This window comes from Trachemys scripta, chromosome 14, assembly GCF_013100865.1.
Source record: "Trachemys scripta elegans isolate TJP31775 chromosome 14, CAS_Tse_1.0, whole genome shotgun sequence".
NCBI lineage: Eukaryota > Metazoa > Chordata > Testudines > Emydidae > Trachemys > Trachemys scripta.
The window spans coordinates 3,954,053-3,980,759 of record NC_048311.1 but is presented as its reverse complement, the minus strand read 5'-3'; the positions used below and the strand labels follow the sequence as shown (position 1 = coordinate 3,980,759).

The 26,707-nt window shown below is 51.3% G+C and overlaps 3 protein-coding genes across 3 annotated transcripts in view; 1 reads left to right on the top strand and 2 right to left on the bottom strand.

The window, feature by feature from the left end:
- The window catches only part of LOC117887581 (zinc finger protein 34-like), a 7,668-nt gene extending 4,997 nt beyond the window's left edge, over positions 1–2,671 (bottom strand). The window contains exon 1 of the mRNA XM_034790225.1: positions 2,583–2,671. Within this exon, the coding sequence (XP_034646116.1) occupies positions 2,583–2,606 (24 nt within the window). The 5' untranslated portion in view covers positions 2,607–2,671. The remainder of the gene's footprint in view (positions 1–2,582) is intronic.
- An 8,707-nt stretch (positions 2,672–11,378) lies between these two features.
- The window catches only part of LOC117887579 (zinc finger protein 436-like), a 31,801-nt gene continuing 16,472 nt past the window's right edge, over positions 11,379–26,707 (bottom strand). The window contains exons 4-7 of the mRNA XM_034790224.1: positions 19,587–19,724; positions 14,580–14,706; positions 12,978–14,119; positions 11,379–12,509 (exon numbers count right to left, since the gene is read on the bottom strand). Of these exons, the coding sequence (XP_034646115.1) occupies positions 13,011–14,119; positions 14,580–14,706; positions 19,587–19,724 (1,374 nt within the window). The 3' untranslated portion in view covers positions 11,379–12,509; positions 12,978–13,010. The remainder of the gene's footprint in view (positions 12,510–12,977; positions 14,120–14,579; positions 14,707–19,586; positions 19,725–26,707) is intronic.
- Positions 20,002–25,896, top strand: LOC117887183 (zinc finger protein 664-like). Its single transcript, XM_034789513.1, has 5 exons — positions 20,002–20,436; positions 20,635–20,723; positions 22,891–23,017; positions 23,618–23,731; positions 24,021–25,896. Exons 2-5 carry the CDS (start codon positions 20,700–20,702, stop codon positions 25,073–25,075), a joined length of 1,320 nt encoding a protein of 439 aa, XP_034645404.1. The 5' UTR covers positions 20,002–20,436; positions 20,635–20,699; the 3' UTR covers positions 25,076–25,896.

The following is a 26,707-nucleotide window of genomic DNA, read 5'->3' as shown; positions in this document are numbered from 1 at the left end:
GGGTGCAAGCTCGGGGGGGGGGGGAGAGGGGGAGTTGGGTGCTAGACCAGGCTCAGGGCTGGAGGGGACTGGAGTGTGGGAGGGGGTGTGGGGTGCAGGCTCTGAGAGGGGGCTCAGGGCTGGGGCAGAGGATTGGGATGTGGGAGGGGGCAGGGCCAGCTCTAGGTTTTTTGCTGCCCCAAGCTCAGGTGGGGCTGGGGCTCACAGGTGGCGCTGGAAGCGGAGGGAGCGATGTCACCTTCTCCCAGCGCCTGCAGGGGCTTTACCCCCTTCCCCGCCCGGCCACGCAGAGAAGCCCCAATATAAGGGGTGGCACAAGGCAGCGCAGCAGCCAGTGCGCAGATGAGGTGGCGCAGCCCCTGCTCCCCAGCAGGACTCGCCCTCTCCTCCCCAGGTAACGGCTGGGCCCTGGCAGCTCAGCATCCCGGGGCTGGGGCTTCCCCTTCCCATTGCAGCTGGGGCGCGGCACCCTCGCCCCATCTAAGTGGTGCAGCTCCGAGAGCACAACTGCCCCGAATAAAAAGGATGGCCGGAATGCCGCCCCTGGAAATGTGCTGCCCCGAGCACGTGCTTGCTTTGCTGGTGCCTAGAGCCGGTCCTGGGAGGGGGTGACAGATGCAGGCTCTATGAAGGAGTTTGGGTGCAGGACAGGGCTCCAGGCAAGGCAGAGGGGTGGGGTACAGGAGGGGGTGCAGGCATTAGGAGGGAGTTTGGGTGCAGGAGGAGGCTCAGGGCTGGGGCAGGGAGTGGGGATATGGGGGGGGGGTGAGGGCTCCAGCCGGGAGACACTTACCTCAGGCGGCTCCCAGGTGGCGGCGCAGTGGGGATAAGGCTGGCACCTGCCTGCCCTGGCTCTGTGCCACTCCTGGAAGTGGCCGGCAAGTCCCTGCAGCACCTGAGGGGGCCCAGTGGACTCTGTGCTCTGCCCCTGCCTGCATGCTCCCACTGGCTGCAGTTCCCAGCCAATGGGAGCTGCAAAGTCGGCACTCAGGGTGCAGGCAATGCACGGAGACCCCTGCCCCCACTCCCCACCCGCTGCAGAGACATGCTGGCCACTTCCAGGAGCAGTGCAGAGCCAGGGAAGGCAGGGAGCCTGTCTTAGCCCCGCTGCGCTGCCGGACTTTTAGCAGCCTAAAATCTCCAGGTTGGCTTCAGTAGCCTCCAGGAGACCGATTCCAAGAGACTCCTGGCGAAACCAGGAGGGTTTGCAACCCCAGATGGGGGGGTGCTCCCTGCACGGGCCCTGCAAGAGCTGAATTGGGCTAGTTGAGCCCAATCAGCTAATTCGGCTACCAACAGGGGAGCGTTAAGCTAGAGGCAGCTAATTAGAGAGAGGCTCACTGTGCAGAGACAGGCAGGGCCTATATAAACCAAGAAGCTGGCTACAGACAGGGGCAGCAGGCAGGCAGGCTGCAGTCACTCCCTGGGAGGAGGGAGCTTGGCTTGGCAAACCCAGAGAAGGGAGAGATCCAGAGAGGGTGGTAAAGCTCAGGGGGAAAGCAGCGAGGTATGGGGTAGACCAGACTTGGGCTGCTGATGAGAGAGCCTTTGAGCCAGGACCCAGAGTAGAGGTGGGGCCCGAGTCCCCCTACCAGCCACTGAAGAAGTGGTACTGGCAAGGCAGTGAACAGGGAGACTGCCTGAGCCCCGGATTGTCAAGAGGGACTTTGGTACCCTGGAAGTGGGGGAACACGTAGGGTGATCAGGCCTGAGTCATGAAGTGGAGATTGCAGTTCCAGCAGTGAAAGGGGCCCGCAGGATGATGGGAGACACTGACAGAGGAGAAGCTAATCCCCCGAGCTGCCAGGAGGAGGTGCCACATGCCATGAGTCAACCCCATTACAGGCAGGGCTGGAAAATCTCCCTGCTTACTCTGGGGAAGAAGGGTAAAGAACCAGTGGGGGGAAGAAGTAACCTGGGGGGAGGATTGAGGAGGGGAAATGGGGATGTGGTGGGGGGGGGGGGGGAGAGGGGGGGGTAGACCAGGGACTGTTTCTAATGAGCCCCAGATTTCATCAGCTCAACCTCAGCAAATATGGGGGGGGGGATTTCTGGGGTCAGGTGGGAAGGGGAGGGGGCAGAGTAATGAGCAAATGGAGGGCAAAGGGTAAAGCAACTCAGTGCAGGGCTGGGGCATCTGCAACTCCCATGACCCCCATCTCTGTCTCCGCATCCCTCTTACCCTTCCTACACATCCCCACCCCACACACCACAGTGCAGCCTACAGAGGAATCTCCCTGCCACCCCCCAGCTGCCACCTATACAGACCACAGTCTGGGGGCAGCAGCTTCCCATGCAGCTTACTCCTTGAGAGAGGCAGTTTGAGATTCAAGCCCATCCCCTGACTTTCCAGAGAGCTCATGGCTGCTGTGCAAGGGCAATGGGCCTCTGATATCCGCACATCCAGGGTTTTGTGACCTCACACAGGGGAATGTCCCCCCCACCCACGCTGGGAATGTCGCTGGATATCAGGCCCCTCATTCACAGAACCCAGCAGAGAGATTTCATTTCCTCTTCTCCTCCCCTTCTGCTTTCCCTGTCCCCCCAGGAATTCACTCCAGACCAAACCCACCATCTCCTACCTGAGCTTGTTCCACTTCAGCCATTTCCCTGCCCTGTCCCCTGGGAGGATGGGACGATCTGGATCAAAACAGGGACGTTATTCTTCAGCCTGTCAGGGTGAGAAGGACAAGAAGAGGGAGGTTTTAGAAGGGGCTTTGGTTCATTTCACACCCCAATACCACCATCCCCATCCCCCCCAGCTCTCTCCCTGCAGACAGAGGATTTAGACTCTGCCAGGCTGGGAAAACGGTCACTTTATTACCCGCTTGAACCAGCATCAGCCTTTGAATTTACACCCACAGTTCTGCACCCACAGTTATTTTCCAGCTATTCCTCTCCCCCACTGAGTGTGCAAAAGGAATCTGTGTGCCCGTGACACTGCCCTAGCAGAGGGCGCATTTGGGGGCTAATTCCCAGGCACATGTCACTGTTTTACCCCTTTCATTGGGTTTGGGGCAGTGCCCCTTTTCTCTGGGAAACCAACTAACCCATCACCCCTCTGCAGCCCTGCCCTTCTCTAGGGCTTTCCCTGGAGAGCTCTCAAAGGGCTTCACCTCCCAACCCCTGGGCAGTGGGTCCGGTTCAGGCCCAGTCCAGGGACAGACCCAGAGACCTGCCCAAGGGGGTCAGACAGCAGGGACCCAGCTCCCTATGCCCCGGCTGGAGCTTTTCCCCAGAGATCTCCCAGCGCTGTGCAGAGGGGCCCAGCCTCCCCTCCTGGCCCCAGCATGGTCCCCTGGGTCTCTGCATCCCCTGCAGGCTCCAGCTCGGTAGCCGGGGCAGGCAGAGCCCTGGGCTGCCCCAGGAGCCAGTCCCAGTTGGGCTGGGCACAGAGTGGGGTTAATGCAGGTCTCTTCCCAGCACAGACCCCGCTGCAGCCGCTGCTCGGTCCCACTCCCAGCCAATGGAGGCGGCGGCAGCAGCAGCGTCTTACCTGGGAAGCTCCGAACCCGTGCAGAGCGAGAGGTAGCAAGTGCAGCCTCCATAGCCCCCTGGTGGCCCCGGCTAATGAAACCTGCTGCCTGCGGGCTGGGAACGTGGCATGTGTCTGGATCCGGGGTGTCCTGACAAACCCTGCTACAGACAGAATGTGCTGCGTGGCTTGTGTGTTTGAATCACTAAAAACATTGTCCAGGGAAACATTTGCATTCTATTGATATGATTAAACGTGTGTTCTGGCAGTACCTTCTCCAAGGATTACTGGGTCATGGGGGGGGGGGGGGGGGGGGCAGATTTACATATTTAGAGATATTACTAACACCAGAGAGCTATGTCCCTTATATGCAAACGTTTGAGCTATAATTTTGAGGAAAAAATTAACTGTACAGTTGGTAAAGCAGCTTCTTAAAGCGATGGTTTATGAACTCATATGTGTATTGCGCACAGGGACTGAGCATCTGCTGAAGCCACTGGCCTCGCTCTTGCCTCACTTGGAATTAAAATCTCCTGCCTGCTGTTCACAGAGGGGTAAAGGGAGCACATGAGGGATGGAAGGAATGGGCAGGGTCTGGAAACTGACTGTGGGGGGGCGGGGCAGGGAGGGGGCCCATGGGCAAAATCAGGGATGTGGGCAGCGGGGCCATTTCAGGTGTGTTTGGGGGGAGACTTTAACCATTATTCCATTCCAGGGGCTACTTGAGGACTAATGACCCACAACAGTTTGGCAGAAAGTAGCAAGTTTATTACACTGATAGCTAAGCTCAAAAAAAGTGTGTGGGGGGGGGGCGGCACACTCACACTTGCATACTCACACTCCCAGGACAGGCACAGCACTGGAGATGTCAGGATCCGTCAAGGTAAGTGTCCCACAGCACAGTGATGGATGGTGTGATGAAGGTAAGTCTTCCCGAGGCACGATGGAATGCAACGCTGCGAACCACTGGCCAGGCGGTCCGGGCGAAGGGGCTTCATAGGAGGTACAAGCTTGTGAGTGCACTCCTGAGCACATGGCCCTTTCCCCTTTTAAGGACCTGCTCCTTATGGCCTGCGACTAGAGATGACTTGGGTGCATCTGGTTGGGCACACTCCACCTCGGGCAGTGTCCATGCAGCATCCATGCATTGGGTGTGTGATCGCTGCCTAATTAGAGTCCCAGACACCTTGTCTACCTGGAAGCTCCTCTGATCTTCCAGCTGTTCAACCAGCCCGTTCATCCCACAAGCATTCCAGGAGGGAGGGGGAAAGCCACTCCACGGGTATTCAAAGAGGGAGGAGACAAAAGGGGGGCGGGGGTGTAACAGACCTTTTGAGCATACAGGTTATACAGAGCATAGTCATTCAGAGCATACAGATCACTGCTGCTCCTACAACAGTTTTAAGTGTAATTTAAACAATATTTGTGGTGGTGGCAGCTCAGGCTTGTTTCTTCACAGCAGGGAAAGATTACAAGTTCTCTGTTCTGCAGCACGGCTCTTGCACCCTGGCTGTGCTTTACTTTCTGCATTTATCTAAGTGTAGACAATGGAAAAAATCAGTTCTACAACTTAATTCATTTCACTTTCAATGTCCTAGTGCGCCAATGTTTAGGTTTCAAACACTGCACAGGAATCTTGGTCTAAGAACTATTTTCACTCAGATATGTCGCCTTTTAAAAAAGGTTTTGGAACCTTTAGTAGTCTATGGTTTTATAACTTATATTTTTTTAAAAGCTAAGTTATTAGTGCTGGAATGAGGGATACTGGGGGTGCAGCACCCCCTGGCTTGAAGTGGTTTCCATCACATACAGGGCCAGCACAGCGGCTGCATGATCTCTAGATTATTCTTGGACATGACATTTTTGGAGATCTTTCTAATTCATCATGAAATACATTTTCAGGTTATGTTTTGTAACTTGGTCTTTCACCACTAACATAAATGAGCTGATGCTAAATTACAGGGGTTAAAATGAACATTTAAAAGTTTGTCAAGGGTGAAAGTAGCATTAGAAAGAAAGTATGTGCATTAATTAACAAAGGAAGGGGGGGTGAAACTAATGATGGCTCAAAAGTAACTGAGGTACCAGACTTTAAAAAAAAATCTTTTAAAAAGTCACCTCACTACATAAATTAAATGATGGATGTTAGCAGCATGGATTTACAAATGTTGGCAGCCAAATCTTACTAATTGTTCAGATTGGCTTGGGTTTATGTGCCCTGAAGGGTTAATACAAATAGTGATGATAAATACAAAGGATTAAGTTGGAAGGATTTGAGAGAGTAAACAACATATCAATGAAATTCACGGGTGGGACTCAAGTTTGTGAGACTCTACCACCCTCAGAAATATTAAAGAGTAAGTAAACAGAAGCTAAGATTACTTACCAGTTGGAAGAGAAGGACATACAGCACAGCAGACACACAGCTATAAAATGTCAAGTATCAGGGGGTAGCCGTGTTAGTCTGTATCTACAAAAACAACAAAGAGTCTGGTGGCACCTTAAAGACTAACAGATTTATTTGGGCATAAGCTTTCGTGAGTAAAAACCTCACTTCTTCGGGTGCATAGAGTGAAAGTTACAGATGCAGGCATTATATACTGGCACATGGAGAGCAGGGAGTTACTTCGCAAGTGGAGAACCAGTGTTGACAGGGCCAATTCAATCAGGGTGGATGTAGTCCACTCCCAATAATAGATGAGGAGGTGTCAATTGCAGGAGAGGAAAAGCTGCTTCTGTAGTGAGCCAGCCACTCCCAGTCCCTATTCAAGCCCAGATTAATGGTGTTGAATTTGCAAATGAATTTTAGTTCTGCTGTTTCTCTTTGAAGTCTGTTTCTGAAGTTTTTTTGTTCAATGACAGTGACTTTTAAATCTGTAATAGAATGACCAGCTATAAAATGGCTGCTTAGGGGCAGCAGTTGCTTGTATCTGCACAAAAGGACCAGTAGCTCCTCAAAAGCGGGGGAGGCGGAAGAGATCCTAGAAAAATGCAACCCTGAGGAGATTTGGTAAGATCAAGGCATTCCCAGAGGAATCAGTATTTGTGTGTAACAGCCTATATAGCCCTACCTGGTAACCTGACCCAAAGCCCAGTGTAGGCAAAGGAAAACCTCTCAGACAAGTAGGACTAACTGGCAGAATTAATGGCCACACTGGGGTACTGCCATTCCCCAGATTGGAGAATTGGAAAAAATGGGAAAGTTTTAAGCATAATGTAAGTAATATTTGTGGCGTGACATGTCATATTTGTTTCTTGACAGCAGGGAAAGATCCCAGGTGGTCATTCTTCAGCACCACTCTTGTAGCCTGAAACTTGAGCTAACTGTGGGGATAATTACTCCCCGAATGTGTGTGGGACAGCAGCCCCCTCCTCCCCTGCCTGAGCAACCCTGTGTCTACTGGTGCCACAAGGGGCTTGCTCCTGCCTTTGTAACATGTGAAGGTGAGGGTCAGTCTATGCAGATCATGATGACATTTGCAGCAGGCGTCTTCTGACCTAAGCACAGAGCTTCCTTCCCCTGACCGCTCCCAGTGAGCATGTTTGTTTCAATGAAAAGAATGAATTTGAAAAAAGTGCTGCAGAAGCCCCCAGCCTTGCTATTGGCTCTGCCAGATACACCTCTGCATTCCTATTGGCTGAGCAAAGAATAGCCAGCCCAGGGAGGGGTGGGGGGAGGAGAGTAGAGTGAGTGACTTTCAAGCAGCTTGGCTCTGGTTCCTGGCTGGGGGGAGGAAGAACAAGCAGTGTTGCTTTCACTGGTGAGAGGAGGGGGAAGAGGAGTAAGCCAGGCAAGCAAAGTGACTGCTGCTGTCTCCTTTGTGTTTTGCATTTGCTGCTGCAGTTCTTGCCAATCGGGAGATGGAACCAGTATCTCAGGAGCTCTGACTCTACCCAGCTGCTCCTGATTTCCTGACAGCCAGGAGCCAAACAGGAGTTTGCATTGGCGGGGCATTTTGTTCTGCTTGATGAGTGTGACTGCTGCTCTCACTCCCGGCTGGAGAGGGGGGGAGAAGAGCGAAGTGACGCTAGCAGCGTGCGGCTGGGGATGGGTAGGAGGGAGCCAGGGCTAAGCCCAGGTGAGGTGCTGCCAGATGGTGGCTGAGGGCCAAACCCTGGGGAACAGGGAGGGACAGAGGGGGTAACAGCAGGGGAGCTGGAATGATTTGTACAGTGGGGGCGCTGAGAGCCATCGAACCAAACTGCAAATCCTGTATATCACTGAAACCACTTCAGCATCTATGGGTAACAGTTACCCCAATGGGATGAGCCACCTGCCATGTTTGCAAAAATAGGGTGTAGGGCAGAGGGACTTTTTTATTCCCCCTTGCACAGGACAATACGTCTCAGCACAGGCTTCCCAGGGCTGGGTTCTTAAAGGCACAGGTATCCCAGTGCCTAGACATGGCAGCGTCTCTATCAGATATAACGTGCTGAGATGCTGTAGGAGACTTGATTCCGTGAACAATTTAACATACACCCCCAAAAAACTGTGTCAGACATCTTGAGTATTTAAAAGAATCTCTTATCACTTTATATGGCTGCATAGAGCCTCCTGGCAGTTGACACATTTGTTTTATCTGCTGCTGGCATTCCCTGAATTGTGCTCCCTTTCTTGTAATTTATTTTAAATATAGTTTTGCTCCTTCTAATTGTTTACCTTTTACAATGTCGTTACTCTTGGCTCTTCATCATTTACCTTTGTCAACACTGTGCAGATGGATGTCATTGTGCTATTTAATTTATATTTTAATAGCAAATCATTGAAAATATTCAGAAGTAAATAGTGGCTAGTAGTTTTAGCAATGACGTCTGTGTTTCTAGTATAGCATTTTCTAGGATTTTACTGTGACTTTTAATTTGGAATTTTTAATTCTAAATTTTTATTTTTGTAGCACAAGTTTATTCTGTTGGATCCTGTGACTTCCAGCCTGACTGATCTCCTGGCCCGGTGTCAAAACATCTTCATTTTCATTTGATCCACCAATGGGGATTGCTTTTCACAACTGTTGTTTTGCCTCTCAATCCAGCCCTTACTGCCTTTTTGCATGTCTCTGCTTGAACCGGGTAGAACTTGGTTCCCAAATATTCACTAAGGGCAGTATGCAATTTGCTATTAAATCCTCATCAAAGGCAAAAATCTACTATAATTTTTACTGAACATAAAAACGGCCACACTGGGTCAGACCAAAGGTCCATCTAGTCCAGTATCCTGTGTTCCAGGTGCTTCAGAGGAAATGAACAGAATAGGCAATCATCCAGTGATCCGTCCCCTGTCGTCCACTCCCAGCTTCTAGCAAACAGAGACTAGAGCAGGGGTAGGCAACCTATGGCATGCGTGCCGAAGACGGCACACAAGCTGATTTTCAGTGGCACTCACACTGCCCGGGTCCTGGCCACCGGTCTGGGGGGCTCTGCATTTTAATTTAATTTTAAATGAAGCTTCTTAAACATTTTAAAAACTTGATTTACTTAACTAAACTATTGTTGTATGTAATATATTATAGACTTATAGAAAGAGACCTTCTAAAAACATTAAAATGTATAACTGGCACGCAAAACCTTAAATTAAGAGTGAATAAATGAAGACTCGGCACACCGCTTTTGAAAGGTTGCCAACCCCTGGACTAGAGACATCCAGAGGTTGGGGTTGCATCCCCGATCACCTTCGCTAGTAGTCATTGATGAACCTATCCTCCAGGAACGTATCTAATTCTTTTTTGAACCCAGTTATAGTTTTACAACATAATGAACACACCTCGACAACCCAAAGACTGCTTGACAACCAGAAGAATTCAAAATTCATGAGTTATATGCTATATTCCTCAAGTCATGGAATTTTAAAAAGAAATAAATATTGGGGTTTTTTTAATATGTCTTTTTGTTCCTGGCCCTTTGGGGTACAGGAGGCTCAGATCCACAAAAGCAGGAGTCTAATCCCCTGAATGAATGTTGGCCTAGCCTCATAGTTTTGCTGTTACCTCTCTCAAATAATTCATATACCTAAAGCCATATCTACACTACAAACTTATGTTAACTGAAGTTACACCAGAATATAGTTGCTGCAGTTAATATGTCACTTGTGCACGTGCCTACTTGGCTCCTTGTGTTGGTGGGAAGCGCACTCACCAGGAGTCCTTGATTCCGAGTGCAGTGCACCATGGGTAGGCATCCCACTATGCAACTCGCCACCGTCCACCGCACTGTATTTTGGAAAATTTTGGCAACGCGCAGTGGGGCCCAAATGGGTCACACGGGGTGACAATTTTATATATATCCCATAATTTTTGCATCTTTTTTCCTATATCCCACAAACCAGCGTGGCCCTCCTCACTGTCTGCCATCTCTGACGGAAGCATGGAGCCTGCACAGTTCTGCACTATTGTTATGAGCGTTGCATGCTCAGGGTGCATGATCCTGCAGTATATGCAAAGCCACAGGAATAGACGTGGGGGAGGAGTCCATGCAGAACAGATTGCTGTGGGACAGAGCGACAACCAATTCAAGCTTGTTGGTGGCATTCACGGCGCAGTCGCAGATGGTGGAGCTCCGGTTCTGGGCCCGAGAAACAAGCATCAGCTGGGAAGATCATGATCCCACATCTGCATTAAGATGTGAGGAGTGGCTGTAGAACTTCTGGATGCACAAGGCCACATTCCTGGATTTGTGTGCAAAACTCACCCCAGCCTTCCAGCGTAGGGACACCAAAATGAGAGCTGCACTGACCCTCACTTCTCCACGGTCAATCTCACTGCGGAAACTTTAAATGCCCAATTGTAACTGGTCAGTCAGAGTCTCTCAACTAAAAACAGGGTGGAATAGATTTATGGTAAGTAGTTAACACATATTAGAAGAGACCATTCCATGTCAAGTGGCCTGTTAACACCTCCAGTCAAAGGGCCATTAGTGGGTTACACACTCTTGTCTCTTACAAGGCTGGGAAAAGGGAGTTGGAGCGAGGACTTGAATCCTTTTGCTCTCCGATTCCACTGGGGTAGTGCGGAAGCCAGGAAAGTTCCCCACAATAGCGGAACCGTTCCCCCACTTACACAATTGGTGTCATGAACAAGATCCTATCTGTAGGATTTGCCCCATTTGTTTACTGGTTGAGTTCTGGTAGCACTGTCCAGGTCTGGTCGAGAACCCTACAATGGCTGGAATTGAAGCACTATGGGCCCAGTTTGCAATGGAGCTGGGCTCTAGGACAGAGAACAGGACAGCAGAGTATGGGGGGGTTGTCTCTTAGAGTGTTACAGTGATGCAGTTACCGCAGCAAGGAGGCAGAGCATCAGCGAAACCTCCAGGAAACTGGGAGTAGGAACCAGGAATCTGATGGGAAGTGAAGGCCTGCAATGGAGGACATCTGAGAGCCCTACAGCTGCTCTGTGGCCCTGGAAAATGTCACAATTCTGCCTTGGAGTCACTAGATTCCGCACAGAGCAGGAAGAGGGGACAGACACTGGAGATGCTGCCAGGGAGGAGATGGGCTGCTCCCCCTCTGGAAGCGTCTATGTATCCAGCTTCTCAGGACCAGCCCTGCTCCAACTGTGTGTGACCACTGGAGCTCACGCCCAGGCAGGGCCCCCGGATTCTGTCTCTGAGGCTGTTTATCCTCTGCACCAATTAAACCCCTGGGAGAGAGGAAAAGAAGACACGGAGTCTGAGCCCAGAGACACTCAGAACTGCAAGAGCAAAGACATGAGGTACCTGAATCAACCCCGCCCCTTCTAAAGCCACATGGGCAGAGACATCAGGGAAAGGGCTGGATACAGGGAGTGAGCGATTCCTGCTAAGCGGGAGCAAATAAGGGGAAAACTAACCCAGTCTGGGGCAATCTGCCCAGAGCTGGAGAACAGAGGAAATTCCAGGGATACACCGGGAGATGAAGGAGAGATGCACAACAAACATTTAACCAGGAATTTATTTGGAAAATCAAAAACCCCTTGAGGTAAAAACGTCACTGAGTTTTCATTGAGGTTAACCTGAAAGCCCTGAAACATGAGACCCTCTCCCCTCCCAGACCATCCTGAAACAAGGAGAAACTCCCACCCAGGGCAGTTGTTTCAGGAATAATCTGAGTGTGTAACAGCCTGTGCCTGAGAACAAGGACAAGGGAACCTAGCTAAAACCCTTCCCTTCAGCTCTGTAACACACTCCCCCTGACAGAGACCCGGCAAGGAACAGGAGAATGTCACATAATAATACAACGCATTGTAATAATGCAACTTTCCTCCCATGGTGCCTCTTTCCTCCTGAGCCACTGAATACACAGTAACTAGTGACAATCTCATAGCTCCATGGGGTGGTGAGTGACTGCTAGTATGTGCATTGTAGGGATGAAACAATAGATGCACAGAGAGGAGGGGACGTGGCTGGTACAAGATCACACCAGGAGACACTAGCAGAGTTGGTTATTGAACCCAGGAGTCAGGGCTCCCAGTCTTCCCTGCTCTAACCCATTAGACCTCACTCCCCTCTCAGAGCCGGGGTCCTGTGTCCCAATGCCCCCTGCTCTCCCTATTACACAATACTGCCCTCGTAGGAACATTGCAAAACCCCACCTCGCTGGGGAATCTCCACCATGAATTCCCAAATTTCCCCCACCCTGTCTGCAGAGGATTCCAATAAACGGTGAATTGCTCTGATATCCTGTCACTGCAGATTGGCAGCAATCTGCTTTATCACTATGGCCCCACAGGGCCCCTCGCTGCTTCCCTAAATAAATCCCCCTTCCCAAAGAGGGCTTAGGAGCTACAGAGACAACTCAGACGCAAAGTGCAATGCAGCATTTTTACTTTTTCTCTACATTGGAAAGTGTATGGGGAACCTGCAGAAATGTCTCCCCACTAATCCCATTGCCTGCTCTCCCCAGACTCTGAAATGACCCATCTCCCACCGTACCCAGTGTTCTCTCCTCCTCTGGCCTCCACCAACCACTCCCCACCGAAACCCAAACCATCCGCCCACCAGCTGCCCCTACCCAGACCATCTGCAAATGCAGCATATTTATACTTTGCTTTGGAAGGGCAGAGACCCGTTGTGACGAACTGGGACTGTTCTTGCTGGGGTGTGGGAATGCTGACAGGCGAGTGTGGCTAGGATGGTCTGCATCGGGGGATGGGAGTCTGCCCGAGGGAACATACCTGAGCTTGTAACATGAGAACCCAGGAAGGGGTTGGAAGCCAGGTGACTCCGGGGCCCAGGAAACTGAACAAAGGCTGTGGGAGGGGTCACTGAAGGCAGAGTGTGGGAAGCGAGCTGGAGAGATGGCTGGGAGGCAGAGATGGCTCTGACCCCCCAAAGGGGGGTGGGCTGGGATGTCCTGGGACCCCAAGCTGGACCTAACTGAGAGGTATCCTGTTGTCTGTGCCTGCAAGACCTGTCTTGGACTGTATTCCTGTCATCCAAATAAACCTTCTGCTTTACTGGCTGGCTGAGAGTCATGGTGAATCGCAGGAAGCCGGGGGTGCAGGGCCCTGACTTCCCCAATACTCCGTGACACCCGTTGCCTCACAGGGAGAGCTCCTGCCACATGCTATCCTGTGTGGAGTTTCTGGTGGGACATTAGAGAGACCTTCACCTTGTAGCTTTTCCCACAGACAGAACATTTATAGGGTGTCTCTCCCGTGTGGGTTCTCTGGTGTGAAATAAGATGCGATTTCCGAGTGAAACTTTTCCCACAGACAGAACATTGAAAGGGTGTTTCCCCAGTATGGATTCGCCGATGTCTAATAAGGCCTGAGCTGTCACAGAAGCTTTTCCCGCATTCAAGGCAGTGATAGGGTCTCTCCCCCGTGTGGATTCTCTGATGTACAAGAAGGATGGAGCTCAGCTTGAAGCTTTTCCCACAGTCGGGGCATTTATAGGGTCTTTCTCCGGTATGGATAATTTGATGTCTATTAAGGTGTGAGCTATAACTGAAGCGTTTCCCACAGTCAGAGCAGCGATAGGGTTCTTCTCCCTTGTGGGCTCTCTGGTGTGAATCAAGGTGTTTAATAAGTTGTGAGCTCCACCTGAAATGTTTCCCACAGTTGGGGCACTTATGGGGTTTTTCTCCCGCGTGGATTGTCTGGTGTTTAACAAGGTTTGAGAAGTGAGTGAACCGTTTCCCGCAGTCAGGGCAGCTATAGGGTCTCTCTCCCGTGTGGACTCTCTGATGTACAGTAAGGTTTGATCTCTGATTGAAGCTTTCTCCACAGGCAGAGCAGACATAGGGTGTCTCTCCGGTGTGGATCCTCTGATGTTTAGTCAGGGCTGAGCCGTCACTGAAGCTTTTCCCACACTTGGGGCAGTTATAGGGTTTCTCTCCTGTGTGGACTCTCTGATGGACAAGAAGGTTTGAACTCCGATTGAAGCTTCTGTCACACTCAGCACACTGATACAGTTTATCTTTGGGGCAGATTCTCGGCTGCATCAAGTCTTTATTAAGGTCTTTCAAACTGCCCCCCTGGTGAGTGGATTTATCCTGACTGTTCCCTGGGTGGGTTCCCTGCTGCATCTCTGCCCTGTGCTGACTCTCACAGGCGTCTCCTTGCTCAGGACTGTGGGACATGTTCTCTGATAATGCTCTGTGCCGTTGCACTTGCTCAGGACCTTCCTGAGGCAGATTCCCCACTTTGTTCTCACTCTGCGTCCCATCACCTGCTGGGACAGAGAGAGAATCCAGACAGGAGTCACTCCCTGCACTGGGGGAATGAAAACCTCAGAAAGCAGAAAGGCAAATGGGGGAAAAATCAAAATAACTGCTGGGGAGATTGAAAAATCAGTAGGGGACTCCCCCCCAAACCCTGTTTCTCCCCGGGAAAGGAGGGGACCAATTCTGACTCCACATCCCATCTGAACACTGTGGGGGACCGGCAGGTGTCAGTCAGGGTGGGTGGGAAGCCATGTGTAACATCCGCCATGAGGATATGACACCTGCTGGGCATAATCCGGACCTGGGTGAGATGACACAGAATTGAACGAGAGCAGGGGTTTACCATGATTCTGATACAGAGTTGTTTTCCAGATGTGCTGGGTCCAGGGAAATCTAAGGGATCAGAGAAGAACCCTGAGCAGAAATGAACCCAGGACATCTAATACCCAAGAGGACAGGAATCCTTACCCAATACAGTCATGTTCTCATAGTTCTCCTGCATGATGTCCCTGTAGAGAGCTCTCTGATGGGGGTCTAGCACAGCCCACTTCTCCTCCGTGAAATACACAACCAGCTCCTCAAAGGTTACCGACCCCTGAAACAGCCAGAGTCCCCCACTCAGAACTTGCTGCTCCCGTCACAGTCCCACCAGTTCAGTCACAAGCAGGGCTGAAAAATCCCCCTTCCCAGGGACGAAAGTGAAGTTTCTCAAAGCTTTCATTAAAAACACACAGTTTCTGTGTGGAAAATGTGATGCCCAGAGATGCCAACTCTGGTAATTTTAGCATGAGTCTCATGATATTTAGTTCCCATTGTTTTCAATGAGACTGAAGCCCTGCTCCTCAAGGAATATGGCTGCGGCTCTGGGGTTAGGAGAGTGGATGGGAAACTATGGGGAGCTATAGAGAGGCTGAAAAGGCACAGGGGGATGGGTGGGAGCTGGAGAGAGGCTGATCAGGTGCTGGGGATCTGGGCATGCAGGGGCATGCGAGATACCAGCTGTGAGAGGTAGCAGACTGGACAGGGAAAGACAGGGGAATAAGAGTACAGGTGGGGAGAGGAGACTCTGGGGAGCCGTGGGGGGTGGGCAGAAGACTGGCTGGGGAAGAGAGGAAACAAAATAGTGATAAGGGAGGTGGGTGGAGCAGGACTGAAGGACACGTCTCCCGTCCCAGTGGTAGGGGAGAGTCACTGGGCGAGGCAGCATTTTTTCCATATGCACTGTTGCAGGTGGAGTTTTGTCACTGTGATGTGATATGTGTGCATGCACATGTGCACGCACACACACACTCACCTTACACATACATGCTGGGGCCAGGCAGCTCTCCCCCTCCCCCACCACGTCTCAAAAACCAGAAGGTAAATAACAAAACATTTATTTTTTTTAAAAAAACTTGTGATTTGCCAATGAACTGGAGAGGCAAACAGGGACATTTTGAAGACAGTTTAGAGAGGAAGCGTGGGAGGCTTTCTTCCCACATACAGTTCTACATTCATTATTGTGATTGCCAGCAATGGCACAGTGGTTCGGGTGTGCCATGTTTTCTGTCCTGGTGGAAGCCAGGAGGGACTTCCTCTGGATGAAGTGCTAGTTGGTGGCTATGCTGGAAGAAAGATTAGTGGTTCAGCAGGACAAGTACAGACACTACAGAGCATCGAATCATCGACTTTAAGGTCAGAAGGGACCATTATGATCATCTAGTCTGACCTCCTGCATAACACAGGCCACAGAATCTCACCCACCCACTCCTGTATCAAATCCCTGACCAATGTCTGAGCTATTGAAGTCCTCAAATTATGGTTTAAAGACTTCAAGGTGCAGAGAATCCTCCAGCAACCACTGCACTAAGGTCATGTGCAGATGACAGTCAGATGACATCTAAAGAAAATGCACATGGACATTGGCTTTCAGTTTCTCGAGGCCATCCAGAATTCTGTGGATAGTATTTCCTCCCATCCCATCCAGTCGTATGGAAGAGACACCAAGAGCAACAACTACAGCCAAGGAGGGTCAGCGGGAGAGGTTACTGACAAGTGTCTAAAAGGCAGAAGTATCCTTGCCTGTATCAGGGGGCTGAGCTCACCTGATTGCACCCTCTAGTGATGTGTGTGTTTTGTTAATTGACTGCATTAGTCTGAGGTGGCTGGGTTGGGTCAAGATTATATTTATCAACATTTGATTTTCAAAATAAAGGCAAGATGAAGCAGCAGCAACTGGGATCAGTGGGAATGGACCCCTGCCATGCCACAGGGCTATCAACTTTTGTAACCCTGACCTGGCCTCCTTTATTACCCTCTGTCACGGATCCACAAGACAGTGCAATGACCCCAACTTTGGGACAGTCTCTGGGAGGACCTCTTCAGTGACGCAGACCCCTGGGGTCTCACCTTCCTCCAGGGCAAGCCATGTGGCTTCACCACCTCCTTAGGTTGGACCTCTGGCCCTTCAGCACCCCTGCTTCACACTGTGAGCTCCGTTCAGTGAGTGCAACTAAGGCCAACCCCTAAGGGAGACTTGTACAATCTTAGGGAGCAATGCACCGCCCCATTCCAGCATCTGCAGTAACACTCAGCCCGCATTGTAAAACAGAAGAGGTTGGAACACAGCATAGGAAGTCCTTGGTTAGATAAAATAAAGTTACAGCATAGTGCACCCTGGTCACCACGGAGCCCCAAGTCCTGTCCCACTGACCTCTCTTTGTCCCAGTTCAGGTGTGCCCCAGGAAGGCCTCAGCAGCCAACCTTTAACCACCCCTAGGTAACCCTGCAGTACATAAGGGAAACTGAGGCACACATAGCCTTCATAATAACTACTACAGAAATTCCCACTTCATCAGACCCTCCCTGCCTCCTCTCTTGCCCCTTCTTTGGTGGCTGCTGTCCCCCTTTCATCCTGGTTATAATGAGGAATAAGGGGATAGCATTTAGAAAAGGAAAGTTTAGACTGGACAAGTCAGGAAACATGTTTTAAAGAGAAGGGGTCTCCTGGTAGAGAATGACCCAATGAGTTTTCTGTCTTTATCCTCTACGATATCCTGCCATAGCAGATAAGCACAGAAACTGGAGGTTTCTTTGAACATGGTCAGCTGTGACGAGTAACAATGTGTGGACTTTGCAAAGCAGCACCTCTTCTCCATTTCAGGGTTTCAACTAAGTGAAGTAACTGAAGCATCAGAGGAGTTCTTGGACAACCAGATTCAGGAATCATTGCTACCCCAGGTTCAACAAACAAAGGAATTGGTCCCCACAGAACCCGAGAGGCTTAGGCTGCGTGACACTGAGTGTTGCAACACCTAACTTTTAGGCGCCTGGCAAATCACAAGAATAACGCTGGGATCCATAAAGTCTGAGTTACATGCCTGAGCTCCCTGTGCAATAGGCACTTTAGAATGGAATCCACAAAAGCCAGCGCCCTAGGTGGGCAGCTGCCTAAGCCAACCAGTGGGAGATGCCAAAGAGAGAGATGCGTCTCAAACCTCTCACAAAGCTTGGCATCTAAATCCGGGCTGCAGGGAGGCACTTACTTCTGCTAGTGATCCACAAACCGAGGGAAGAAAGTTATTCCTCTGCCTAAATTGCGTGCGGGACCTGATCTAGTAGACATGCTCAGAGGCTGCCTAGATCTACATAAAACAGGTGGGGGGCAGGCCCTCCCCTAGAACCTTTAGCCCGGTGATTCTGACATTCACCCAGGGTGTGGAAGATTCTGGTTCAGTTCCCCACTCTGCCTGATGAGAAGGGATTTTGCTACCTCTCAGGCGAGTACTTTAACCCCACTGGGCTACAGAGTCGTTCTAACTTTATTTCTAGCCCAATTAATATTTAATTAAAATGGAACAACTTCAACAGGCGAGACAGAGCATGACCCACAATAGAACATTGCATAGTTCGGTGGTTAAAAGCACTCACCTGGAGATTGCAGATCCCTGTTCAAATCCCTCAGCAGCCAGAGGAGGGACTTGAATGGGTGGTCTCCCACCTCTTGTGTTATAAGGGAGGTCTGCCTTCTCCCTTGCACGCTCAAGGCTGTTTTGTGTAGATCTAGGTGGCCTCTAAGCACACCTACCAGATCTGGCCCCCCCAGGAGATTTCAGCACTCTGCCACCTACCGTCCCTCGGGTTGTGAATTGCACTGAGGCTTAGGCAGGACAGAGGTGTCTGGGTACCTAGGGTGATGCACATGCCCAGAGGCAGAAACATAGGCACCAAGGGAGCTCTTCCTGCAAAAACGAAGGTGCTGAATGAGGTTAGCTGCCTACAGGATTAGGCGGCAGCTGAATGGGAGTTCTGCGGCTCACAGTGGTGCCTAAAAACAAGACTTAGGCAACTCAGTCGGGAGGTTAGGTGGACCTACTGCTTTTAATGTAAATTTTCAAAAGGTGTTGGAACAATGGAGAAGTTCCATAGGACTGGAAGAAAGCTAATGTGCTTCAAAGGGGTAAATGGGATGACTCGTGTAAGTATAGGACCATCAGCCTGACATCGATCCCAAGCAAAACAACAAAACAGCTGATATGAGACTTAAAGAATTAAAGGAGAGTAATACAGTTAATGTCAATCAACATAGGTATATGGATCTTGTTAAACTAGATTTTTTTTTTAATGAGATTACAAGTTAGGTTGATAAAGGTAATAGCACTGATGTAATAGATTTTTTGTAAGGCATTTGACTCGATACTGCAAGACATTTTAATTAAAGAAACTAGATTGATACAAATCAACATGGCACACACTTAAATGGATTAAAAACTAGCTAACTGACAGATCACAAAATGTAATTGTAAAGAGGGAATCCTCATTAAGTGGGTGTGTCTCTAGAGGGGTCCCACAGGGATAGCTCTGTGTGCGTGTCGTGCAGGGGGGTGCTAGGTGGGCCCATGGGGGGTGGGGCTAGGGTGCAGGGGGCCAGGCTGGCCGGGGGCTTAGCAGGGGGCCTGGCACCGGCAGCAGGGGTCGGGCCTGCACTCACTGGTGGGAAGCGGCAGCAGCGATCCCAGCCCACTTCGACGGCTCCTAGCATCGCTCGGGGGAGGGGGCGGAAGCTGGAAAGAGGCGGGGCAGAGGCAGGAAGAGGCAGGGTGGGGATTTGGGGGAAGGGGTGGAGTTGGGGCAGGGCCTGGGGCGGAGGTTGTCCCGGGCCCCGCACCCCCCCCCCCAAGGGACGGCCCTGCTTATGTCACTCAAGGGGGTGGCTTATTCACACCCCTGAGCAACTTAACTTATACCGACATAAGTGGTAGTGTAGCTATAGCCATAGCTAATGAAGAACACCCTGTAGCTCGAAAGTTTGTCTCTCTCACCAACAGCAGCTGGTCCAATAAAAGCTATTACTTCACCCACCTTGTCTCCCTACTTCCCTAACTAGGCAGAGCTGGTTAAATCTGCCAACCTTCGCCTTCCTGACAACTTCACTTCCTTGGAGAGACAAAGGGCAACCCCACGGGCCCCTTCATGGTCCCCCTGCAGCCCCATTACCTCTTCCTCCTGCTCTAGCCCCTGGGGCAAATCCTGACAGGACCTGAGGGCAGAGGCTTCGTTTCGGTTAAGGCAGCTCAGATGCCTGCTGCAGGCACATTCACAAGGCAGCAGGTCCCCAGGGCCTGTGAGATCAGAGAGTCACTTTCCTGCCCGGCCCCAGCGCTTTCCCCCGGGTCTCTCCCCTCACCTGCAGGCTCCGGCTCAGGGGCTGGTGTCGGCAGAGCCCGGGGCTGGTTCCAGCCCCCGCAGAAAGTGCCCGCGGCTGGGCACAGAGGGGGTTAGTGCAGGTCTCTCCCCGCACGGAGCCGCGTTACTATAATTCTCATTTACGCTTTGCAGCGCCGAAGCCGTTCGAAGCCCTGAACTCTCCCCCTTCCACCCCGGATACAGCCGCGCTCGGCTGATCCAGCCCCTTCCTGTGCCCCGGCTGCCGTCCGGGCTGCAGCCCTCGCTAGGGCCGGGCCACGTTCCCCGCCCGCGGGCAGCGGGTGTCATTAGCCGGGGCCACCAGGGGGCTCCGGAGGCTGCGCTCGCTGCCTCTCGCTCTGCTCGGGGTCGGAGCTTCCCGGGTCAGACGCTGCCGCCGCCTCCATTGTCTGGGACGTGGGAGCGGGACCGAGCAGTGGGCGGCCGCAGCGGGGTCTCTCCCCGCCCCAGCTCCGGAGCCGGAGCCGGAGCCGGAGCCTGCAGGGGATGCAGAGACCCGAGGCACCGCGCTGGGGCCGGGAGGGGAAACAGCGCTGGGAGATCTCGGGGGTCCTGGAGAAAAGCTCCAGCCAGGGCACAGGGTGGGAGCTGGGTCCCCGCTGTCTGTCACCCTCGGGAGAGGAGTGGCTGGAAAATAACGGTGGGTGCAGAACTGTGGGTGTAAATTCAAAGGCTGAATCTGGCTCAAGCGAGTAATAAAGTGACCCAAGTGTTTTCCCAGCCTGGCAGAGTCTAAATCCTCTGTCTGCAGGGAAAGGGGGGGAGGGGGGAGATCGGGGTGTGAAATGAACCAAAGCCACATCTGAGACCTCCCCAATTGCCCATCTCGCCCTGACAGGCTGAAGAATAACGTCCCTGTTTTGATCCAGATCGTCCCATCCTCCCAGGGGACAGGGCAGGGAAATGGCTGAAGTGGAACAAGCTCAGGTAGGAGATGGTGGGTTTGGTCTGGAGTGAATTCGCGGCGGGACAGGGAAAGCAGAAGGGGAGGAGAAGAGGAAATGAAATCTCTCTGCTGGGTTCTGTGAATGTGGGGCCAGAAATTCAGTGACATTCCCAGCAGGGGCTGGGGGATATTCCCCCGTGTGAGGTCACAAAACCCTGGATGTGCCAATATCAGAGGCCCACTGCCCTTGCACAGCAGCCATGAGCTCTCTGAAAAGTCAGGGGATGGGCTTGAATAAGAACATAAGAACGGCCACTTGCCCCATCTCCTATATTCAGCACTTTTTCCCTTCACAGTCTCATACCTCTCACAGCTGCTATATCCCCACATGCCCCTGCACACCCAAAGTCCCCTCACACTCCTTCCTGCACCTCTTCCCTCTCCTTCCTACACCACACCTTCCCCTGAAGCCTCCTAAAGCTCCCCCTGCACCCCAATTCCCCTCCACTCCATCTTCCCTGCCAAGCCCACACATCTTCCTGAACCCTCTTAATGTCAATCTGCCCCCCCCCCCCACAAATCACCCTGCACCCCGCTTGGCCTCCCTCTAGCTCCCAACACTTACCGTGTATCCACCTCACCCCACTCCCCACATTACATAGCACCCTCCCACTGTCTACCCCACACCCACACTTTACCCTTCACCCACTTCATCTCTCATGCCTTCCCCACTCATTCCCTTCACCACCACCGCTCTGCCACTGACTCCTCAGATTCCCTTTTCTATTCAGTTTCCTATCCAAACTCCCAAGCACAGAGCAGCAGCCGTATTCCCTGCAGAGAGCATGGGTCCTGTTTCAAAGAAAACCATGGGAGGTGGTGGCCCTCTTTATTAGGGGAAGCCTCACTTCTACATGCCAAAAGTGTAGGGAAATGGTGACCAGTTTGATTTCAGACCCCCTGAAAGTGATGGGAGATGGCAGCCATGTCGAACAGGGGACAGTGCAAGTACTGTCAACCTGTGGAACTCCTTGCCAGAGGATATTGTGGAGGCCAAGAGTATGACAGGGTTCAAAAAAGAACTAGATAAATTCATGAAGGATAGGTCCATCAATGACTGTTAGCCAGGATAGGCAGGAATGGTGTCCCTAGCCTCTGTTTGCCAGAAGTTGGGAATGGGCGACAGGGAATGAATCACTTTACGATTATCTGTTCTGTTCATTCCTTCTGAAGCACCTGGCATTGGCCACTGTTGAAGACAGGATACTGGGCTAGATGAACCTTTGGTCTGACGCAGCATAATTGTTCTTATGTTCTGTGCTAGGAATTGTGAGATCTTGGGATAATTTTATAACTCTCAACTAAATATTGTGAGACCTGTGATGAAATCACTGGAGTCAACAGCTCTGGGCATCATAGTTTCACCATGGAAACAGTGTAGGATTTTAATGAGGAATTTGAGAAATTTTACCCTTCTTCCCCAGAGAAAACAGGGAGATTTACCAGCCCTACCCATCACATGGTTGACCACTGCACATGGCACCTCCTGCCAGGTGCTGCCCTCCTCTAGCAGTGTCTCTCCCATCATCCTGTGGACCCTCTCACTCTTGGAACCGCAGTCTCCTCTTCATGACTCAGCCCTTGGGACAGGTCACCATACATGTTCCCCCCTTCCATCCGGGCTATCAAAGTCCCTCTTGACAATCCGGGGCTCAGGCAGTCTCCCTGCTCACTGCCCCACCAGTGCCACTTCATCAGTGCCTGGTAGGGGGACTCGCCCCCTTCTGGGTCCTGGCTTAAGGGCCCTCTCATCTGCAGCCACTCTCTGGCCAACCCCATACCTCGCTATTTTCCCCCTGAGCCTTGCCACCCTCTCTGGTTCTCCCCTTTCACTCGGTTTGCCAAGCCAAGCTCCCTCCTCCCAGGGAGTGACTGCAGCCTGCCTTTCTGCTGCCCCTGTCTGTAGCCAGCTTCCTGGCTTATATAGGCCCTGCCTGCACCTGCATAGGCAAGCCTCTCTCTAATTAGCTGCCTCTAGCCTAAAGCTCCCCTGTTTGCAGTCTAATTAGCTGATTGGGCCCAACTAACCCAAATTCAGCTCTTGCAGGGCCAGTGTGGGGAGCACCCCCCATCACACTGCCTGTGACTGAGCTGGGGGCATTGTGTCTGGGGGAACAGGTCCTGAGTGGGGGACTCTGGCTGTTTCAGGGGCCAGTGACCTTCGAGGAGGTGGCTGTGTATTTCACAGAGGAGGAATGGACTCTACTGGACCTATGTCAGAGAAACCTCTACATGGATGTGATGCAGGAGAATTATGAGAACGTGACCTCGCTGGGTAAGGAGTCCTGTCCCCTTGGGTATTAGAACCAGGGGGATCTCTGATGAAACAAAATTGGCTTCTACTCAGAGTTCTTTCCTAGTCACCTAGATTTCAGGGGGATCAGCCACATAGTCCCCAGAACTTTTGAGACACAGTCTGTCACTTCCGTACCCCTTCCAGAGAAGAGGCAATTCGGAGACAGAGTGGAGATATTAATCCATCCCCATCAAAGGGAGAGGGTGGGTGATGTGTTCCTCTTGTCTTTTTAAACATGGGCTCATTCTCACATACTGGGATTTTGTGTGTCCTGCTCTTCCCAGGACTGGCTCTGTGCCTGGAAAGGGCTCTGGTCTCAGCAGGCTTACAAAGGGGTAAGAGGGTGGATGAAATCTTGTTCTATGCCAGATTCTTAAAATCCCCCAGTGTGGAGATCCTTGAATCGCCTGCAGAGGAAACGGCATATCTCCCAGGAACCAGCCAATCTGCTTGAATGGTCTCCAGGAACATTTCCCCATCTGTTGGCACCCTCCCACCCAGCACAGCACATCTGGAAACATCTGTGTCTCTGAGTAACTGTAAGACCCTGGTTTCACCTCTTTTCTTTCCCTGGTGCAGGATTTCCCATTCCCCAACTTGAGGTAATCTCCCAGCTGGAACAAGGGGAAGAACTGTGGGTCACAGAGCTATGGGGCTATGTGGAAAGGGAGATCCCGAGAAACCTCAGCCCAGGTGAGGAATTAGTTATATGGATTCACAATCCACTCATTATTGTCACAAACAGCTGGGATTCCCGCAAAGGGCCTACAAGTTTCTTGCTTTCTGCTTCACTTCACCTGGGTCAGGATTGTCCCCTGCACGTACTGTCCCCTCACGGCAGACATCACTCATGGCTCCTGTCTTTCCTATCTCCCCAAGAGATATTTCTGTTTGTTCCACCCCTTAGCCATTCCCCTTCCTGAGCTTCCCTTTTTCCTCGACACAGGGAAGGACTCATGTCTGGATTCTCTCTCTGTCCTAGCAGGGGATGGGTTGGTGGGTGAGAATGAGGAGAAGAATCCTGAACAGGAAGATCCTGAGCAAGTAGAACCACAGGGGACTGTACTGGGAAGATCTGAAGGCGATGTTTCCCAGAGTCTGGAGCAGGGGAATACCTGTGAGGGTCAGCCCAGACCAGAGAGGCTGCAGGGAGACCACCAAGGGGAGAGACAGAGTAAATCCACTCTCCGAGATGGAAGTTTGAATAACGTGAATGAAACTATGATCCGCCCGAGGATCTGCACTGAAGAGAAACCGTATGAAGATGATGGATGCAGGAAAAATTTCAGTGGGAGTCCAAACCTGTTTGTACAGCGAAGAATCCATAATGGAGAGAAAATCTATAAATGCCTCGAGTGTGGGAAAAGCTTCAGTCGTAGCTCAAACCTCATTGCACATCAGAGAGTCCATACAGGAGAGAGACCCTATAAATGCCCAGAATGTGGGAAAAGCTTCAGCCGCGGCTCAAACCTCATTGCGCATCAGAGCATCCATACGGGAGAGAGACCCTATAAATGCCCTGACTGTGGGAAAAGCTTCAGCCGCAGCTCAAACCTCATTGTACATCAGAGTGTCCATACGGGAGAGAGACCCTATAAATGCCGCGAGTGTGGGAAAAGCTTCAGTTGTAGCTCACATCTCATTGTACATCAGAGAGTCCATACGGGAGAGAGACCCTATAAATGCCTCAAATGTGGGACAAGCTTCAGTTGTAGCTCACATCTCATTGCACATGAGAGAGTCCATACCGGGGAGAGACCCTATAAATGCCTTGAATGTGGGAAAAGCTTCAGTTGTAGCTCACACCTCATTGCACATCTGAATGTCCATACAGGACAGAGACCCTATAGATGCCTCAACTGTGGGAAAAGCTTCAGTGGTAGCTCAAACCTCATTGCACATCAGAGAGTCCATACTGGAGAGAGACCCTATAAATGCCCCAAGTGTGGGAAAAGCTTCAGTCGTAGCTCACATCTCATTACACATCAGAAAGTGCACATGGGAGAGAGACCCTATAGTTGCCTTGACTGTTGGTAAAGCTTCAGTTATAGCTCAGTCCCTATTAAACATCAGAGAACTGATACTCTAGGGAGACCCTATAAGTGTTCTGTCTGTAGGAAAAGCTACAAGGCAAAGGTTGCTCTAATATCCCACAGGATAGAAAGAAAGTGGTGGGAGCTCTCCCTGGGGGCAAATGGTTCTGTGTCCTCCTGCAGCAAAGTGTAAATGTGGAGGGTCTGGATAGGAGTAGAAGGCAAGTGGATGATTTGGATTTCAGGGGAGGATGGTTGGTGTTGGCCAGGGAGGAAGGAACTCTTGGTACTGAGGAGCTGGTCATTTTATAGTCGGGGGGAGCAGGTGATGGGATGAATTGGGTGACGATTCTGTGGGTTCCACACACACTTTAGAGTACAGAGAAGAGTTACTGTTTGTGTCAGGCTCATCTCTGCCTCTTGGGACGGAGGTAGGGGGATGTTATTCAAGGAAGCAGTGAAGGGGGCCTGTGGGTCTGTAGTTATAAGGCAGTGAGAGCTGCTGGTCTGAAGTGACAGGATTTCAGAGCAGTGCTCAGTGTACTGGCTATCTCTGCAGACAGTGAGGTGGGCTGGAGCCAGATGAGGAGGTGAGACCTTTGGGATATTGCACTGTTGCTGTGTGGGCAGTATGGTGTAAGGAGGGGATTAGGAATCAGGACTCCTGGCTTCTGTTCTCCACTCCGGGTGGGGCGTAGGATCTAAGTACTCCTTGGGGAATTCTGCACCAAAAAATTAAAAATTATATGCCAAAAAAATTAAAATTCTGTAGGCAATATTTTAAAATTCTGCAAAATTGTATTGGTCCAAATAACACTACATAATCACGCCAGTTTCAATTATTTTAGTAATTTATTTCAAAATACCTGTCAGCAAGTATTGCTACAGACATACACAAAAATTCCCCCAGGAGTAGAGAGTTAAAGAAACCGCTATGATAACCCAGTTCCTGTTTCTCTGCCCCCTCCATCCCCCAGAACCCAGTCAGGGGGCCAGACACCCACAACCCCTTCCCTCCAGAGCCCAGATGTGCCCCCTCAGCCAATACACCTGACCCCCCTACCTCTCAAGAGCCCAGCTGCAGGGTCCCCCCGGCCCATATACCCACATCCCTTCCCCCCCAGAGCCCAGGGATAAGCCTGATGCTGGGTCCCAGGCTTGTGTGGAGTTTCCTGCACTCCACCGCCTGGTTCCCTCAGGGCGTGCTAGGAATTGCAGCTGCCAAGAACCCTCCTTCCCCACCCAGCAGTGTTGTCTATGTGCGAGCTCTGCTCTACTGGGTCCAGCAGCCCCTAGTGGCGGCCAGCAGCTCTGCAGCCCATTTCTGTGAGGGAAAGGTAATTCTGCGTGCACATTAATTTCTGCAAAATTCTGCATTGCGCAATGGCACAGAATTCCCTCAGGAGTAAGTCTAATGGGTTAGAGTAGGAAGGACAGCTATGAATCTGCAGTCCTGCATTCCATTCCCAGCTCTGCTAATGGTTACATTTGTGACCTACCAGCAGCCCTTCTCCTTTCCTGGCTTTCCCTGGTGGGACACTGTTTTAGTGAGCCAAAGGGAAAGTTTTAGCAGGATTCCTTTGTCCCTGTCTGCAGGCAGAGGCTCTGTTCACGTTGTCACACGCTGGGGTTATTC